The sequence below is a fragment of the Mandrillus leucophaeus genome, unplaced genomic scaffold, assembly GCF_000951045.1.
Source record: "Mandrillus leucophaeus isolate KB7577 unplaced genomic scaffold, Mleu.le_1.0 Scaffold268, whole genome shotgun sequence".
NCBI lineage: Eukaryota > Metazoa > Chordata > Mammalia > Primates > Cercopithecidae > Mandrillus > Mandrillus leucophaeus.
The window spans coordinates 3,772,637-3,789,996 of NW_012102787.1; the positions used below are offsets into that span (position 1 = coordinate 3,772,637).

At 38.4% G+C, this 17,360-nt stretch overlaps 1 protein-coding gene and 2 pseudogenes across 1 annotated transcript in view; 2 read left to right on the forward strand and 1 right to left on the reverse strand.

Annotated features, from left to right (window-relative positions):
• Positions 1–5,004, forward strand: part of LOC105542782 — a 17,611-nt pseudogene extending 12,607 nt beyond the window's left edge.
• The window catches only part of LOC105542779 (UPF0704 protein C6orf165 homolog), a 47,463-nt gene that overhangs the window by 17,138 nt on the left and 12,965 nt on the right, over positions 1–17,360 (reverse strand). Inside the window, exon 5 of the mRNA XM_011984456.1 lies at positions 14,651–14,844. Coding sequence (XP_011839846.1) covers positions 14,651–14,844 — 194 coding nt within the window. The remainder of the gene's footprint in view (positions 1–14,650; positions 14,845–17,360) is intronic.
• On the forward strand, positions 7,270–8,319 carry LOC105542783 (annotated as a pseudogene).

Consider the following 17,360-nt stretch of genomic DNA (forward strand, 5'->3'; position numbering starts at 1 on the left):
CACTGTCTCCCAGGCTGGAGTGCAGTGGCACAATCTCCGCTCACTGCAAGCTCCGCCTCCTGGGTTCATGCCATTCTCCTACCTCAGCTTCCCAAGTAGCTGGGACTACAGGCGCCTGCCAGCATGCCTGGCTAATTTTTTGTATTTTTTAGCAGAGACGGGGTTTCACCATGTTAGCCAGGATGGTCTCAATCTCCTGACCTCGTAATCCACCCACCTCGGCCTCCCAAAGTGCTGGGATTACAGGCGTGAGTCACCGCGCCCGGCCCGAGAAAGGGAACTCATACACTTTTGATGGGAATGCAAGTTTGATGGGAATGCAAGTCATTATGGAAAACAGTATGAAGGCTCCTCAAAAAAACTAAAAATAGAAATACCATATGATCCAGTAATCCCGCTGCTGGGCATATATCCAAAGGAAAGGAAATTAGTATCTCAAAGAGATATCTGCACTCCTATGTTTATCACAGCACTACTCACAATAGTCAAGATATGGAAACAACCTAAGTGTCCACCAACAGGAGAACAGATAAAGAAAATGTGGTATATTTACACAATAGAATATCATTCAACCATAAAAAAGAATGAAATCCTGTCATTTACAGCAACATGGATTGAACTGGAGGACATTATGTTAAATGAAATAAGCAAGACACAGAAAGACAAATACCATGTTTCACTCATGTAGGAGCTAAAAGGGTTGATCCCATAGATCATGCCCATATAAGTAGGGAGGAGAATAGTGGTTACTAGAGGCTGGGAAGGGCAGTGGATAGGGACAAAATTACAGTTAGAAAGGAGGAATAAGTTCTAGTATTCTAGGGCACAGTAGGGCAACTATAGTTAACAAAAATGTATTTTGTATTTCAAAATAGCTAGAGGAGAGGATTCTGAATGTTCCCAACACAAAGAAGTAGTAAACATTTGAGGTGATGGATATACCAGTTACCCTGATTTGATCATTATACATTATATACATGTATCAAAATATTACATGTACCCCACAAATATGTATATTTATTATGTATCAATAGAAAATTTTAAAAATTAAGGGCACATGAAAACTCAAGTTAAAAAGAGATTCTAAAACCAGGTCCAGTGGCATGTGGCTATAGTCCCAGCTAATTGGGAGGCCAAGGCAGGAGGATTGCTTGAAACAGAAGTTTGAGACTGCAGTGGGCTATGATCACACAAAACCAAACATCACATGTTCTCACTCATAAGTGGGCATTGAACAATGAGAACATATGGACACAGGGAGGGGAACATCACATGCTGGGGCCTGTCGGGGGTTGGGGGACTAGGGGAGGGATAGCATTAGGAGAAACACCTAATTTAGATAACAGGTTGATAGGTGCAACAAACCACCATGGCATGTGTATACCTATTTAACAAACCTGCACGTTCTGCACATGTATCCCAGAACTTAAACTATAATAATAATAAAAAAGAAAATCTAGAAGAAATGGATAAATTCCTAGACACATACATCCTCCCAAGACTGAACCAGGAAGAAGTTGGATCCCTGAATAGACTAATAACGAGTTCTGAAATAGAGGCAGTAATAAATAGCCTACCAACCAAAAAAAGCCCAGGACCAGACAGATTTCCAGCTGAATTCTACCAGAGGTACAAGGAGAAACTGGTACCATTTCTTTTGATATTCTTCCGAACAACGGAAAAGGAAGGACTCCTCCCTAACTCATTTTTTGAGGCTAGTATCATCCTGATACCAAAACCTGGCAGAGATACAACAACAACAACAACAAAAACTACAGGCCAATATCCCTGATGAACATTGATGTAAAAATCCTCAATGCAATCCTGATGCAAGAATCCAGCAGCTCATCAAAAAGCTTATCCACCATGATCAGGTTGGCTTCATCCCCGGGATTCAAGGCTGGTTCAATATATGTAAATCAATAAATGTAATTCATCACATAAACAGAACAAAAGACAAAAACCACATGATTATCTCAACAGACACAGAAAAGGCATTCCGTAGAATTCAACATCTCTTCATGTTAAAAACTCTCAATAAACTAGGTATTGATAGAACATCCCTCAAAATAATAAGTGTCATTTATGACAAACCCACAGCCAATATACTGAATGGGCAAAAGCTGGGAGCATTCCCCTTGAAAACCGGCACAAGACAAGAATGCCCTCTCTCACCACTCCTATTCAACATAGTATTGGAAGTTCTGTCAGGCAAGAGAAAAAAATAAAGGATATTCAGATAGGAAGAGAGGAAGTAAAACTGTCTGTTTCCAGACGACATGATCCTCTATCTAGAAAACCCGACTGTCTTAGTCCAAAAGCGTCTTAAGGTGATAAGCAACTTCAGCAAAGTCTCAGGATACAAAATCAATTTGCAAAAATCACAAGCATTCCTATACACCAACAACAGACAAGCAGAAAGCCAAATCATGGTATGAACTTCCATTCACAATTGCCACAAAGAGAATAAAATACCTAGAAATACAGCTAGCAAGGGAAGTGAAGGACCTCTTCAAGGAGAACTATAAACCACTGCTCAAGGAAATCAGAGAAGACACAAACGAATGGAAAAACATTCCATTCTCATGAATAGGAAGAATCAATATTATGAAAATGGCCATATTGCTCAAAGTAACTTATACATTCAATGGTATTCCCATTAAACTACCATTGACATACTTCACATATTAGAAAAAACTACTTTAGAATTCATATGGAGCCAAAAAAGAGCCCACATAGTCAAGACAATCCTAAGCAAAAAGAACAGAGCTGGAGGCATCATGCTACCCAACTTCAAACTATACTGCAACCTGCAGCAACCAAAACAGCATGGTACTGGTACAAAAACAGACACATAGACTGATGGAACAGAATAGAGAACTCAGTAATAAAACTGCACATCTACAACCATGTGATCTTTGACAACCAATGGGGAAAGGATGCCCTATTTAATAAATGGTGCTGGAAGAACTGGCTAGCCATATGCAGAAAATTGAAACTAGACCCCTTCCTTACGCCTTATACAAAAATTAACTCAAGATGAATTAAAAACTTAAATGTAAAACCCAAAACTATAAAACTATAAAAACCCTAAAGGAAAATCTAGGCAATACCATTCAGGACATAGACATGGGCAAAGATTAAATGACAAAAATGTCAAAAGCAACAGCAACAGAAGCAAAAACTGATGAATGGGATCTAACTAAACTAAAGAGCTTCTGCACAGCAAAAGAAACTATCATCAGAGTGAACAGACAGGCTACAGAATGGGAGAAAAGTTTTACAATCTATCCATCTGATAAAGGTCTGATATCCAGAATCTATAAGGAACTTAAATTTGCAAGAAAAAAACAAACAACCCCATTAAAAAGTGAGCAAAGGACATGAACAGACACTTATCAAAAGAAAACATTCATGCAACCAACAAACATATGAAAAAAAGCTCAACATCATTGATCATTAGAGAAATGCAAATCAAAACCACAATGAGATACCATCTCATGCCTGTCAGAATGGCGATTATTAAAAAGTGAAGAAACAACAGATGCTGGTGAGGCTGCGGAGAAATAGCAATGCTTTTACACTGTTAGTGGGAGTGTAAATCAGTTCAACCATTGTGGAAGACAGTGTGGTGATTCCTCAAAGACTTAAGAACCAGAAATACCTTTTGACCCAGCACTCCCATTACTCGGTATATACCGAAAGGAATATAAATTATTCTATTATAAAGACACATGCATGTGTATGTTCACTGCAGCACTATTCACAATAGCAAAGACATGGAATCAACCTAAGTGCCCATCAATGGTTGACTGCATAAAGAAAATGTGGTACATATACACCATGGAATAATATGCAGCTATAAAAAGGAATGAGATCATGACTTTTGCAGGGACATGGATGGAGCTGGAAGACATTATCCTCAACAAACTAACGCAGGAACAGAAAACCAAACACTGCGTGTTCTTACTTATAAGTGGGAGCTGAACAATGAGAAAACATGGACACAGAGGGGGAACAACACACAGCGGGGCTTGTTGGAGGGGCAGGGAGAGGGAGAGCATCAGGAAAAATAGCTAATGCATGCTGGGCTTAATACCTAGGTGATGGGTTGACAGGGGCAGCAAACCACCACAGCACTCATTTACCTCTGTAATAAACCTGCATGTCCTGCACATGTATCCTGGAACTTAAAATTTTAAAAGTAATAATAAATTTTAAAGATAAAAAAGAAAAGGGAGATGAAAATGCAGAGATAACAGATGACGGATCAGGCAAATGATAAGAAAGTGGCTGCCATTGAAGCCCTAAATGATGGTGAACCACAAAAAGTCATTGACTTATTCACAGATGCCTTCAAGCTGAATCTCTTGACCATTCTGTATGCTAATGAGAGCCAGTGTCTTCAACAAATTACAGAGGCCAAATGCTGCCATCTGATACTGTAACAGAGCCATAGAAATAAATCCTGATTCAGCCCAGCCTTACAAGTGGCAAGCCTTACAAGTGGTTTTCGCACACAGACTTCTGGGCCACTGGGGAGAAGCGGCCCGTGATGTTGCCCCTTGTCTGTAAATTGGATTATGAAGATGCTGGCACAATGCTGAAAGTTCAACCTAGGGCCTAGAAAATTGCAGAACATCAGAGAAAGTATGAGCAAAATCATAAAGAGTGAGAGATCAAAGAAAAAATAGTTTAAAAGGTTCAAAAAGAGCATGAGAGAGCCCAGAGGGATCAGGAACTCAGTAGGCTCTCTTTCCCAGCTGGCTTTCCTGTGGAAAGCCCTGGTAATATTCACGGAGGAATGCCTGGAATGGCAGGAATGCCTGGACTCAATGACATTCTTAGTGATCCAGAGGTTCTTGCAGCCATGCGGGTCCAGAAGTTATGGTGGCCTTCTAGGATGTGGCCTAGAACCCAGCAAGTATGTCAAAATACCGGTACAATGGAAAGGTTACAAATCTCATTAGTAAATTGTCAGCCAAATTTGGAGGTCAGGCATAATACCCGTCTGATTAAAAAAAAAAAAAAAAAAAAAAGCCCTTGGTGAAGGAAGCGCAACCTGGACCATCTAATGGATGTTGCAATAATACAAACCACTCTACCTCTGACTTTCTCATCAAGAGAGCTGCGGTGCTTTGAGGATAATCCCTACCCCTCTACCCCAAATGCAGCTGAAGCATTTTACAGTGGTTTGCCATTAGGGTATGCGTAAGATAATGTTTTCCTACTAGGAATTACAAACGTTAAACACTTTTTAAACCTTAAAAATATTTAAAACAAATTTTAAAAGTCTCTTGGATTCTTTTTAAAAATTAGATATTAATAATAGCTTTGCAATGTAAAATGGAAACTCTTTGTGAGTAAACTAACAAACATAAACAGCTTGTAGTCTAAAGAAGAAATGCTAAAGAGAATTAGAAAATATTCAGAACCGAACTATGATGAAAATAACTATGTTTAAAAGTATGCTGCAGAAACATGGATGTAGCTGGAGGCCATTATCCTGAGCAAATTAATGCAGGAACAGAAAACCAAATACCATATGTTCTCACTCAAAAGTGGGAGCTAAACACTGGACACTCATGGACATCAAGATGGCAACAATAGATACTGGGGGCTACTAGAGTGGGGAGGGAGAGAGGGGGGCAAGGGCGGAAAAACTGTTGGGAGCTATGCTCACTACCTGGGTGACAAGATCAATCATACCCCAAACCTCGGCTTCATGCTTATAATAAACCCATGTAACAAACATGCACATGTGCCCCCTGAATCTAAAATAAAGGTTGTAATTATTTTTTAAAAACTTAAGTGACATACAACTCTCATAGTATAGTAAAAAGGAAATGTATTGCATTAAGTTAAAAAGAAAGGCTAAAAACTAATGAGCTAAGCATCTATCTTTAAAAGCTAAAAAACAAATAGAATAAAATAAATGAACTAGATAAAGGAAAATAATAAAGATCAGAGAAGAAAATATAAAATGAAAGCAGTCATGAAATAGGGTCAATAAAGTCAAATGCTGATTCTTTAAAAAGACTGAGAAACTAGTGCTCTGGCAAGATTGATCAAAATAAAAAGAGAAGGCTAAAATAAACAATATCTGGAGTTTAAAAGAGACCATAAGATAATTTAGAGATTAAGCAAATAATAAAAGGATATTGTGAAATCTTCATGAGAATAAGTTTAAAAACTTAGATGATTTGAATAAATTCCTAGAAAAATACAACTTATTCAATCTGATACAAAAGAAATAAACTACCTGGAAAAAATTCCTGTAATCACAGAAGTAGTTAAACTTATAGTTTAATTTAGCATAATTATAATGTTTCCAACCAAAGAAGCCCAGAGAACTTTATCAGCATACATTACCAGATAATTCCAATTATACATAAATTATTTCAGAGAAAAGAAAATGTAAAACATTAATACTCATTTATAAGACATGTATAACTTTCACATCAAAACAAAGGACAGTAAAAGAAAGGAAATGCATAGGTTAATTGCACTGAGGAATATAAATGTAAAACTGCCAAAGAAAAATTAAAAAGCTGAATTCAAGAATGTATTTTTTAAATAAATAAACCATACCAAGTTGGATTGATCCCAGGAATGCAAAGTTGGCTTAATTTTAGAAATAATATAATTCACCACATTAGCAGATTAAAGGATAAAGGCCAATCGCTCATCTCAAAAGATGCAGAAACAGTATTTGATACAATTCAATAATTATTCATATAAAAAACTCTCAGCAAATGAGATTAGAGAGGAAATCCTTAAGAAAACGAAATCCACAAAAAGCTACAATGAGCACTGCAATTATGAAATATCAGAAAATTATTTGGGGGGATAAGAAGACAAAGCTACCCAATTTCGCTACCTCTATTTAATACTATACTAGAGTTGCTTGTCAATGTAGTAAGATAAGACAAAAGTAGAGTATAATGACATCTACAGTCCTCCACAGTACAGACTGCAACATTAGCTAGTGCTCACTGTACTCTCTAATGGTGAAACAACAGACTACAGGAGACTGAATTGTATCTGCCTCTATTTTCAGTCTGAAGTCCAACTTTTACTTACCAAAAAAAGAAAGAAAGAAAAAGCCAGGAAGAGTTTTTAATCCTTAAAAAATATCAATATAAAATTATAGCAAAAAAGGAAGCGGAATGTAACACATCCTGAACAATTTGCAGCAGCAGCAGCAGAATAAAAAAGTATTTCATTTAGTTGATTTACTGTGGTTGTTGATTGTTCTCTAGTCTCACGATGACGGAAGTTGCACGGTTTTTCAATGGGACCTAGAAGCTGCTGGAGGTTCTCCTGGCAGCAACCCCATGAAAACCAAAAATCTGGAAATCTTTTCACCACTCCCAGATCTGAGGGTGACATATTTTGGAAGGATCTGCAATGTTCCATCATAAGTGTAACAAAAACTGACAATCAGGAAGCTTATGTACTCAGTGACAGTAGCACGTTTATCTCCAAGAGACGTTTTATTTGGAAGACATATGGGACCAACTTTTGCTGAACGCACTGGTTCCCCTGTTGAAGCCTGCTAGGGATTACAGCGGATTTGGCTCAATGAAAAGCTTCTCTTATTTGCCTGAAATTTCATGAAGCCTTCTCACCAAGTGTGCCCACACCAGAATTTCCAGGAAGAAACAGTTTCTTAATATAATTTTCCCAAGTGGAATAGCATATTGTATGGAATGTGTGAATTCTGACTGTTGGTACTTGTACATACTCTGGATTTCCCAGAGAATCTGGCAAGCAAACAGATTAAACCCTGGAAATTTTGATAGTGAGCTTGACCAAGCAGTTATGAATCAGTCCTACATGAAAGATGGCATCACTACAAAGGATGTCACTCATGAGAGTGGAAATAGTGACCTAATACTAGGTTCTGCCACACTGTTAAATCCTTGTGGGTATTCAATCAATGGAATGAAATCGGATGGAATTTACCAGACTATTCACATCACTCCAGAAACATAATTTTTTTATGTTAGCTTCAAAACAACCTTAAGTCAGACCTTTTATGATGACCTGGCTGGGAAAGTTGTGGAAGTCTTTCATGCAGGAAAATTTGTACTACCTTGCTTGTAAATCGTAGTTTTAAATGTCACACACTACTTTCTTTGCCCCTAGAATATGGAAGGTTTTAAATGTCCTGATTGCCAGAGTACTATGTTCAATGATTACAATTTTGTTCTTAGCGGTTTTGCTAAGAAGCAGCCAACAGCAGAGCTGATTAAGAAAAATGAAGAAAAAATGCAAAATGAAAACACCCATAGAAGGGTGGTGGTTGCTTTCTAGAGACTGATACCCTAGGGCCATACTTTCTGTAACCACCACCTTGTCATTGTAAAAAGCCCCACATGGGCCGGGCACGGTGGCTCACGCCTGTAATCCCAGCACTTTGGGAGGCCCAAGCGGGTTGATCACGAAGTCAGGAGATCGAGACCATCCTAGCTAACACGGTGAAACCCTGTCTCTACTAAAAATACAAATAAATTAGCTGGGCGTGGTGGCAGGCACCTGTAGTCCCAGCTTCTCTGGAGGCTGAGGCAGGAGAATGGTGTGAACCCGGGAGGCGGAGCTTGCAGTGAGCCAAGATCGTGCCACTGCACTCCAGCCTGGGCGACAGAGCAAGACTCTGTCTCAAAAAAAAAGAAAAAAAAAAGCCCCACATGTGCTATAGTTTAATCATTTTGAATTTTATGCATTAGTATATCAAAGAGCTACATACTATATCTTCCATGTATACGCTCTTCCTTGTTTAAGTATTCAGTACACTCTTGCTGTGAAAATGGAGTGCTTGTAGAAAAAACAAACAAACCTTTTACTATATGAAACTTTGTAACACTTGTGAAAGCAGTTCAGCTTGGTTTATGCATAGTGTAATATTTCTCCAAGTACCACCCAAAATTCCCCACAGAACTGTCATCCTCATTAGGCACTGGCCTCAGCCTTACCACTGGGGACATTACATTGCTGCCAGAATTTTACATCCAATTTACCTCTATTTTCTAGATATTCTCTACTTATGTTATCAAAACCACTTTCTACTTCATACAGATGCTTTCTGCAATAGCAATTAAAATTTTCCATCTATGAGTTGAGTCTTAAGAAAATGATTGCAATTATTCATTTTGCATATTACGATTTTAACATTATCGCTCCCTGCATTTGCAGTCCTCTGATTTATTTCCTCACCAGGATGCCCCCCACTCCCCACAACAACACTCACCTCCTGTAATAAAGCAATATAGCGTTAAAAAAATACAAAGTCTAGGGGAAAGAATTATTATTTGCAAATATTGTGATGGCCCACATTAAAAAAAAAAAATAACTAACAGACTCTAAATATCAATAGACTGTCAAATATCAATTATTAGAATTAGTAAGGGAGTTTATTAAGGTTGCTGAATATAAAATCAATATGCAGAAATAAACTATTTCCATAATATAAGCAATAATGAACTAAAATTCAATCCTAAGCATCAACAGCATTTAAAATAGCAACAAAAAATATGAAGTCCCTACAAATAAATCTAACCAAAAAATGTGCAATTCTTTGATAGGAAATATTACAAAACTACATTGATGCTTTGGACAGGGAGACTCAATGTTGTAAAAATGTCCATTCTTCTCTTACTAACCTACATATACAAGGCAATTTCAATCATAATTCCTTCAAGGGTTTTTAATGGAATTTCATTATGTACTTCTCAAATTTATGAAAGTAAAAAGTCTAGTACAGACAAGACTTTTCAGAGAAGAAAGAATGTGAAAATTTACTCTACCAGATATCAAGACTTATAAAGCTATTGAAGACATCAATACAGGAATTTTTAAAAAATTGAGTAACTGAACATAATAGAGAGTGCAAAAATAAGCCTGTGGTTATTGATAAGACACTGTAGATCAGTGAGGAAAGGAGAGACTATTAAACAAATGGTCTACGACAATTTCACTACAAATGGGAAAAAAATAAAATTGGTTCTTTACCTCCCACCACAAACAAAACTAAAATCCAAGTGAACTAAAGGCTCTACATAATAGACAAAATACATTTCTTTTTTTAAAAAAAAGGTAAGAATATTTTTGTGATCTCAGAATACATAAGAACTTCTTAAGACATGAAGAAAAAATGACACATTACACATTAAAATGGAAGACTTGTTCATCAAGAGATACCACAAAAAGAATGAAAACATAAGCCACAAACTGAGAAAACATATCTTCAAAACATATATTTAACAAAGAATTCATATCCAAAATATAATTTTGAAAAAACACTTCCTGCAAATCACTAAGATAAAGAGAAATCAACTAACAGAAAATTGGGCAAAATGAAGTCGTTTCACAGATATATATTATTTAGGAATACATACATGAATGGCAAAAATTCAACTACTATTTTAGAAATAAGTAGAGAATAAAATATAACTAAATCCATCAAGTTTTATGAAGGCATAATTAATGAAACTACTATAGGAAAAAAACACTATGAAAATGGTATTTTTATTGAGGGGACAATTCAGTTCAATAAATATATAAATTCCCCCACAAATTATTTCATTAGTTTAATGCAATTCCAGTTAAAATTCCAGTAAGATTTTTTGGGGAAACTTAGCAAATTCATTAAGAAACTTACATGGAAAATTTTGAAAACTAAAAGGCAAAGAAGAGAGCTTCCTTATCAAATAATAAAATATGTTACAAAGCAATAGTAATTAAAGCAGTGTGGCATTAGGATAGAGATAAATAGACCAATGCAATGGAATAGAAAGTCTAGAAATAAACCTATTTCATATGAAAGTTGTTAATGCAATAGAGGTGCATCATATTTTGTGGGAAATACACTTACATTATTTAGTAAATCGTATTAGGAAAACTGGCTTACTACATGAAGAAAAATAACATTAGAATCCTTTATTATCTCCAAATAGACTAAAGATCTCAATGTAAAAAATAAATTGTGTGAAAGTTGTCAGAATCAAAATGGTGTCACTTGTGTTAAAAACTCTGACAAACAGAGCCAGGGACGGCCAGGAAGGAAGGGCTCCCATGGCAAATCCCCTTTTTAAAATTATCAAAAAGACTCTCCAAAAAACACAATCCTGCACAAAGGTCACCACAACCTTACACAGAAAAAATATTTCTATGATGACATCTGCCCAGCAACTGCCTGTCCAACCAAGCCAAGGATAATTATTATTATTATTTTTTTGTGAGACAGAGTCTCGCTCTGTTGCCAGGCTGGAGTGGAGTGGTGCGATCTCGGCTCGCTGCAACCTCCGACTCTCTGGTTCAAGCAATTCTCCTGCCTCAGTCTCCCAAGTAGCTGGGAATACAGGCACGCGCCACGACGCCCAGCTAATTTTCATATTTTTAGTAGAGACAGGGTTTCACCATGTTGACCAGGATGGTCTCGAACTCCTGACCTTATAATCCACCCACCTCAGTCTCCCAAAGTGCTGGGATTACAGGCGTAAGCCACCACGCCTGGCTAGGATAATTATCTTCAACAATTATGTAATCCTCCTAACTTTTCCCTTAACAGACTTTGTCTTTCTTTACCTCTCTGAATACACACAGTTTACTATGGTAAGTGTATTCCCATTGCAGTGCCTTGTCCTGAACAAATATCATTTTCTTTTAGAGAGTATCTGTTATTTAGATTGACAATTTAAAAAGAAGAAAATGGGCTGGATGTGGTGGCTCACGCGTGTAATCCCAGCACTTTGGGAGGCTGAGACAAGAGGATTGCTTGAGCCTAGGAGTTCAAGACCAGCCTGAGCAACAAAGTGAGGCACCGTCTCTAGAAAAACTAAAAAAAAAAAAAACAAAATTATCCAGGCATGGTGGTACATGCCTGTGGTCTCAGCTACACAAAAGCCCAAGGCAAGAGGATTGCTTGAACCCAGAAGGTCAACACTGTAGTGAGCTATGTTCATGCCACTGCACTCCAGCCTGGGCTACAGAGTGAGCCTCTGTCTCAAAAAAATAAAAATAAAATAAAAATAAAATGTAAAAGAATAATCTTAGGACAGAGAAGAATTTCTAAAATAAGATTTTAAAAAAGTACAATCTTTAAAGGAAAAAATTATTAGATATGACTACATTAAAATTAAAGATGTGTCTTCAATGAAGGATTCGACTTACAAAGTTAACAGAGAGGTGTCAGGCTGGGAAAGACATTTGCAACTTCCATAACTTAGAAAAGATTAATATTTAGAATAGAAAGGAACTGCCAATCAACAACTTAAAAACAGAAAGAGCAAATGGAAAAAAAAAAAAAAAAAACTGGTAAAAGTTATAAATAGGCAATGCACAGAAGGGGAAACCTGAACAGATAAATAAGAAGAAATGCTAAACTTCACTATTAGAAAAATGCACAATAAAACAGTAATAAGGGCCCAGCGCGGTGGCTCATGCCTGTAATCCCAGCACTTTGGGAGGCCGAGGTGGGTGGATCATGAGGTCAGGAGTTCAAGACTAGCTGGGCCAAGATGGTGAAACCCCGTCTCTGCTAAAAATACAAAAATTAGCCAGGCGTGGTGGTGGACGCCTGTAATCCCAACTACTCAGGAGGCTGAGGCAGAGAATTGCTTGAACCAGGGAGGCGGAGCTTGCAGTGAGCTGATATCGCGCCACTGCACTCCAGCCTGGGCAACAGAGCAAGAGTCCATCTCAGGAAAAAAAAAAAAAAAAAAGAAACAATAATAAGTACCATTTTAAATTCATCAAATTGGCAAATATTACAAACTGAGGTATTAACAAGTCCTCGCAGGATTATGGGTAACTGACAAGCCTTATAATGAAGTTAAATTGGTACATTTTCAGAGTAACTAACCTTTTAGTGGAAATAAAAATTGTAGGCCTACCTACTATTTGGCTCACATACAGAAAGACACTGTAGACAAGACCAATTTCTCATCACAACAGGAGGAACCTAGAAGGCTCTGCAGAATTGCTTCATTGGAAAGGGGAGCTGGAGTGCTACATCAACGATGTCATCACAATGTCAGAATAACCCAATGTCAGAACACAGCACATCACGATGTCAGAATAACAGCACCAACTGAGCTGTCCATGGTCCTGACTGCCATACTTCCCCCCCTACCCCCGCCTCAACGTCCTTAGCTTGTTTCTGATCTTCCTGCCCAAGTGTTCAGACCATCATCTGTGCTCCACTGTCACCAGCCCAACAGTCCTCTCCCGAATTACTGCTTGGATCTCTGCTGGCCAGGTCAGTGGCACAAAGCCCACCTGCTTCATAGTTAAAATGTTGACAAAAAATAGCAAACGAGTCCGGGCGTGGTGGCTCACACCTGTAATCCCAGCACTTTGGGAGGCCAAGGTGGGTGGATCACCTGAGATCAGGAGTTCGAGACCAGCCTGGCCAACATGGTGAAACTCCATCTCTACTAAAAATACAAAAAATTAGCCAGGCGTGGTGCCGTCCGCCTGTAGTCCCAGATACTCGGAAGGTTAAGACAGGAGAATTGCTTGAATCTGGGAGGTGGAAGTTGCAGTGAGCCAAGATCACGCCACTGCACTCCAGCCTGGGCAACAGAGCAAGACTTGGTCAAAAAAAAAAGCAAACAATAGACATTTTAAACCATGTATTTCAAAATGTTTTCATTTTAGTGAGTTTAAAAGAGAGGAACTCAACAAGAGAGAGGAGAGACAGAAAGACCACTTAAGAGATGAACAACAGGCTGGGCATGGTGGCTCATGCCTATAATCCCAATACTTTGGGTTGCCAAGGCAGGAGGATAACTTGAAGCCACAAGTTTGAGACCAGCCTGGGCAACATGGCAAGACCCTATCTCTACAAAAAAAAGTTTTTTTAAAAAATTAGCCAGGCATGGTGGCACTTGCCTGTAGTCCCACTTCTTGGGAGACTGAGGCAAGAGGATCCCTTGAACCCAGGAGTTGAAGGCTACAGTGAGCTATGATTGTGCCACTGCTCTCCATCCTGGGTGACAGAGTGAGACCTTGTCTCTAAAAAGAACATAAAAAGAGATGAACAATGAAAATGAGAGACAAAGAGGAAGAATGTGAGAATATATAGCATTCAAATGTGAGTTCCAAACTGGTAGAGATTTTTATCTGTTTTGTTTAATGAAATCCCTTATGCCAAGAATAATTACCAACACACAATAAGTGGCTTACTAAATAAGATGAATGAATTAATCAATAGACACAGACATACAAGAAACCCACCGCGAGATCCATTTTGTGGCCTTTCAGACTACTACAGTTTAAACCTGTTAAATTGTTTTGCAGCTCTGAGTATAAGTTACTATCCATGTTATCTGTGTTGAGCTCCTCCAATGTTAGATACAGAAATATACTGCAGCTTCAATTATTTACAAGTCAATGAAGTCCTTTGCATTCAGATTTCCCCATTTCCTAATTCATCAATTTGACTCCATATCCTGTTTTCATTATTCTTTATTTATTCCATTAGTTTTCATCTTCAGATGTGAATCCCTTTCAGACAACCTGTAAAGACCCTCAGCTGACTCTCTCTCTCTGCCTGGACTTGGGACGCATTCTACAACAAAATACAACTTTTTAATTAACTATATTTATAAATGTCATAAATTCATAAAATATTGACCCTGCTTACCTGAGAATATGGAATCAGTGTTTCAAACTGTTGATGAAGTTCCAATAGCTGAATTAACTCTGTATTTTTTTTGGCCTTTTCTCTAACTATATCAATATAATGTTCAGGATTTTCTGCAAATGAATATGCAGCATCTTTACTATTGAATGTGTAATATTTTTCTTTATATTTTAAAATTCCAATTGCTGGATTTCCTGGAAATAAAAAAAGAATTAAACATGAAATGTCTTGATCACTTATGAAATATTGTTATTCTGGCCAGGCACGGTGGCTCACACCTGTAATTCCAACACTTTGGGAGGCCAAAGCAGGCAGACCACCTGAGGTCAGGAGTTCAAGACCAGCCTGACCAACAAGGTGAAACCCCGTCTCTACTAAAAATACAAAAATTAGATGGGCATGGTGGTGTGCGCCTGTAATCCCAGCTACTCAGGAGGCTGAGGCAGGAGAATAGCTTGAACCTGAGAGGCGGAGGTTGCAGTGAGCTGAGATCCTGCCATTGCACTCCAGCCTGAGTGACAGAGCGAGACTCTGTCTCAAGAAAAAAAAAAGAAAAAAGAAAAGAAATATTGTTACTCTGTGTTTGTAACATACCATAGAGCCATTCCTCCACTCTTTTTTTTTTTTTTTTTTTTTTTTTTTACACTGTGTCCCACTCTTATCATCCTGGCTGGAGTGCAGTGGCACAATCTTAGCTCACTACAGCATCAACATCCCAGGCTCGAGGGATCCTCCTGCCTTACCCTCCCAGGTAGCTGGGACTACAGACATTTGCCACCCCACCTAGCTAACCCGTTTTTGGAGAGATGGGGTTTCACCACGTCACCCAGGCTGGTCTCAAACTCCTAGACTCAAGCGATCTGCTCCCCTCGGCCTACCAAAGTGCTGGGATTACTGACATGAGCCACCACTCCTGGCCCTTCCACTTTTTTTTTTTTGAAACAAAGTCTTGCTCTGTCACCCAGGCCAGAGTCGAGTGGCATGATCTCAGCTCACTGCAACCTCTGCCTCCCGGGTTCAAGCAATTCTCCTGTCTCAGCTTCTTGAGTAGCTGGGATTACAGGTGTGCACCACCATACCCGGCTAATTTTTGTATTTTTAATAGAGATGGGGTTTCAACAAATTGGTCAGGCTGGTCTTGAACTCCTGACCTCAGGTGATCCACCTGCCTTGGCCTCCCAAAGTGCTGAGATTACAGGCATGAGCCACCACGCTCAGCCCCTTCCACTCCATTTTTAACATATCACTTATGCTTTTTTTGCTAAGATGTTATAATTAGCATTTTAATTTATACATTTTTAAATGATACGTGAAATCCATACTAATTATATTTTTATGTTAAAGTATGATTTTAAACTGTATTTTATGTAAAAATACTTTCCACTATTCAGATTAATAATTTTAAAAATCTTTTATGAAAAGCCACTTACTCATCTGGCAGATTTTTCAAAGCTACTTCAACTAACTACTGCAAGGTCTATGTTTAAAATAACCCAGTAAGAACTACAAACATGGGACATCTTTTCCAAAATGCAAATTTGCATATTAGCAAATATTTTTCATTGTAAAAAGATACTACATAGACTATAGATAATTAAATATCCACATAGTTTGTGGAAGTTGTATTAGAAAGAGTAACTGTCTTATTCATTTATTCTTTCATTTATCCAACAAATAGTTATTGACCATGTTCCTGGTGCCAAGCCTGTAGAAGATAACAGATTCCCTGCTCTCAAAAAATCACAAATATATCATAGGCCACAGAGTGACAAGTGCTACATGAAAAAAGTAATAAAGGAGGTTAAACACATAGTAAAAGGAAGAAGTGTGCAAGTGATATTTTAAATTGAGTGATTAGGGAAGACTGAATAAAATGAGGCAGCAAGGCAAGTAGCAACCTGGAAGGCAGAGCTTTCCAAGTAGAGTGCAAAGGCTCTGAGGTGAAAGTGGGCTTCGACTGTTCAATAGCAGCAAGAAAGCCAGAGCCACTGGAATGGAGCAAACGAGGGAAGGTGTGGTACGCAATGAAGTCATCAGAAAAGGACCCTGACTGCTAAGCACCAGTGTTACCCTGGGATTTAAGTCATGTGGTCTCCACTCCTGAATGGAAGAAGGGAAGTTCTACAGAATTCATCTGAGGTAATGCAGGTTGCTGCTACCCAGAAAATAATGAAGTAGAAATAATGTAGCAAGCAGAAATAGTCAGAATTCACTTATTCAGAGAGGAATCTGAAACTCATGGCCCCACAAGTTCTTCTACTTCTCTACTTTGCCCTCTTTCTTCCTAGACTTATAGCTGGGAGACCCTGGAAGGGACCATACAGACCTCCTGGTTGATCCTTTTCATTTTCCTGAGGGGAAACTGAAGTTCACAGAAGGTGTGAGATCTCATAAATGTTACCTAGTTCACTAAGGACACAGACCAGGCTCTTCTGAACTCTAGCCCATAGCTTTTCCAACCACATCATGCTTCCTCTGCCATCATGCCACATCCATGTTTCTCCTTTCCTTTCTTATTTGTGTGAAACAGGGAAGGAAGGAAGGAATGGAGAGGAGGAGGGAGGTGAGGGAGGGAGAGAGGGAGGGAGGAGAAAGAAAAGGAAACTATCTACATTCCATTGCATTTTACCTCTGCAAGGCTCTTGATTGTTTTCTCCCCAGTACCAGTGACCCTCATTGGGCCTCAGAATATTACTCTCAATTTCCCACA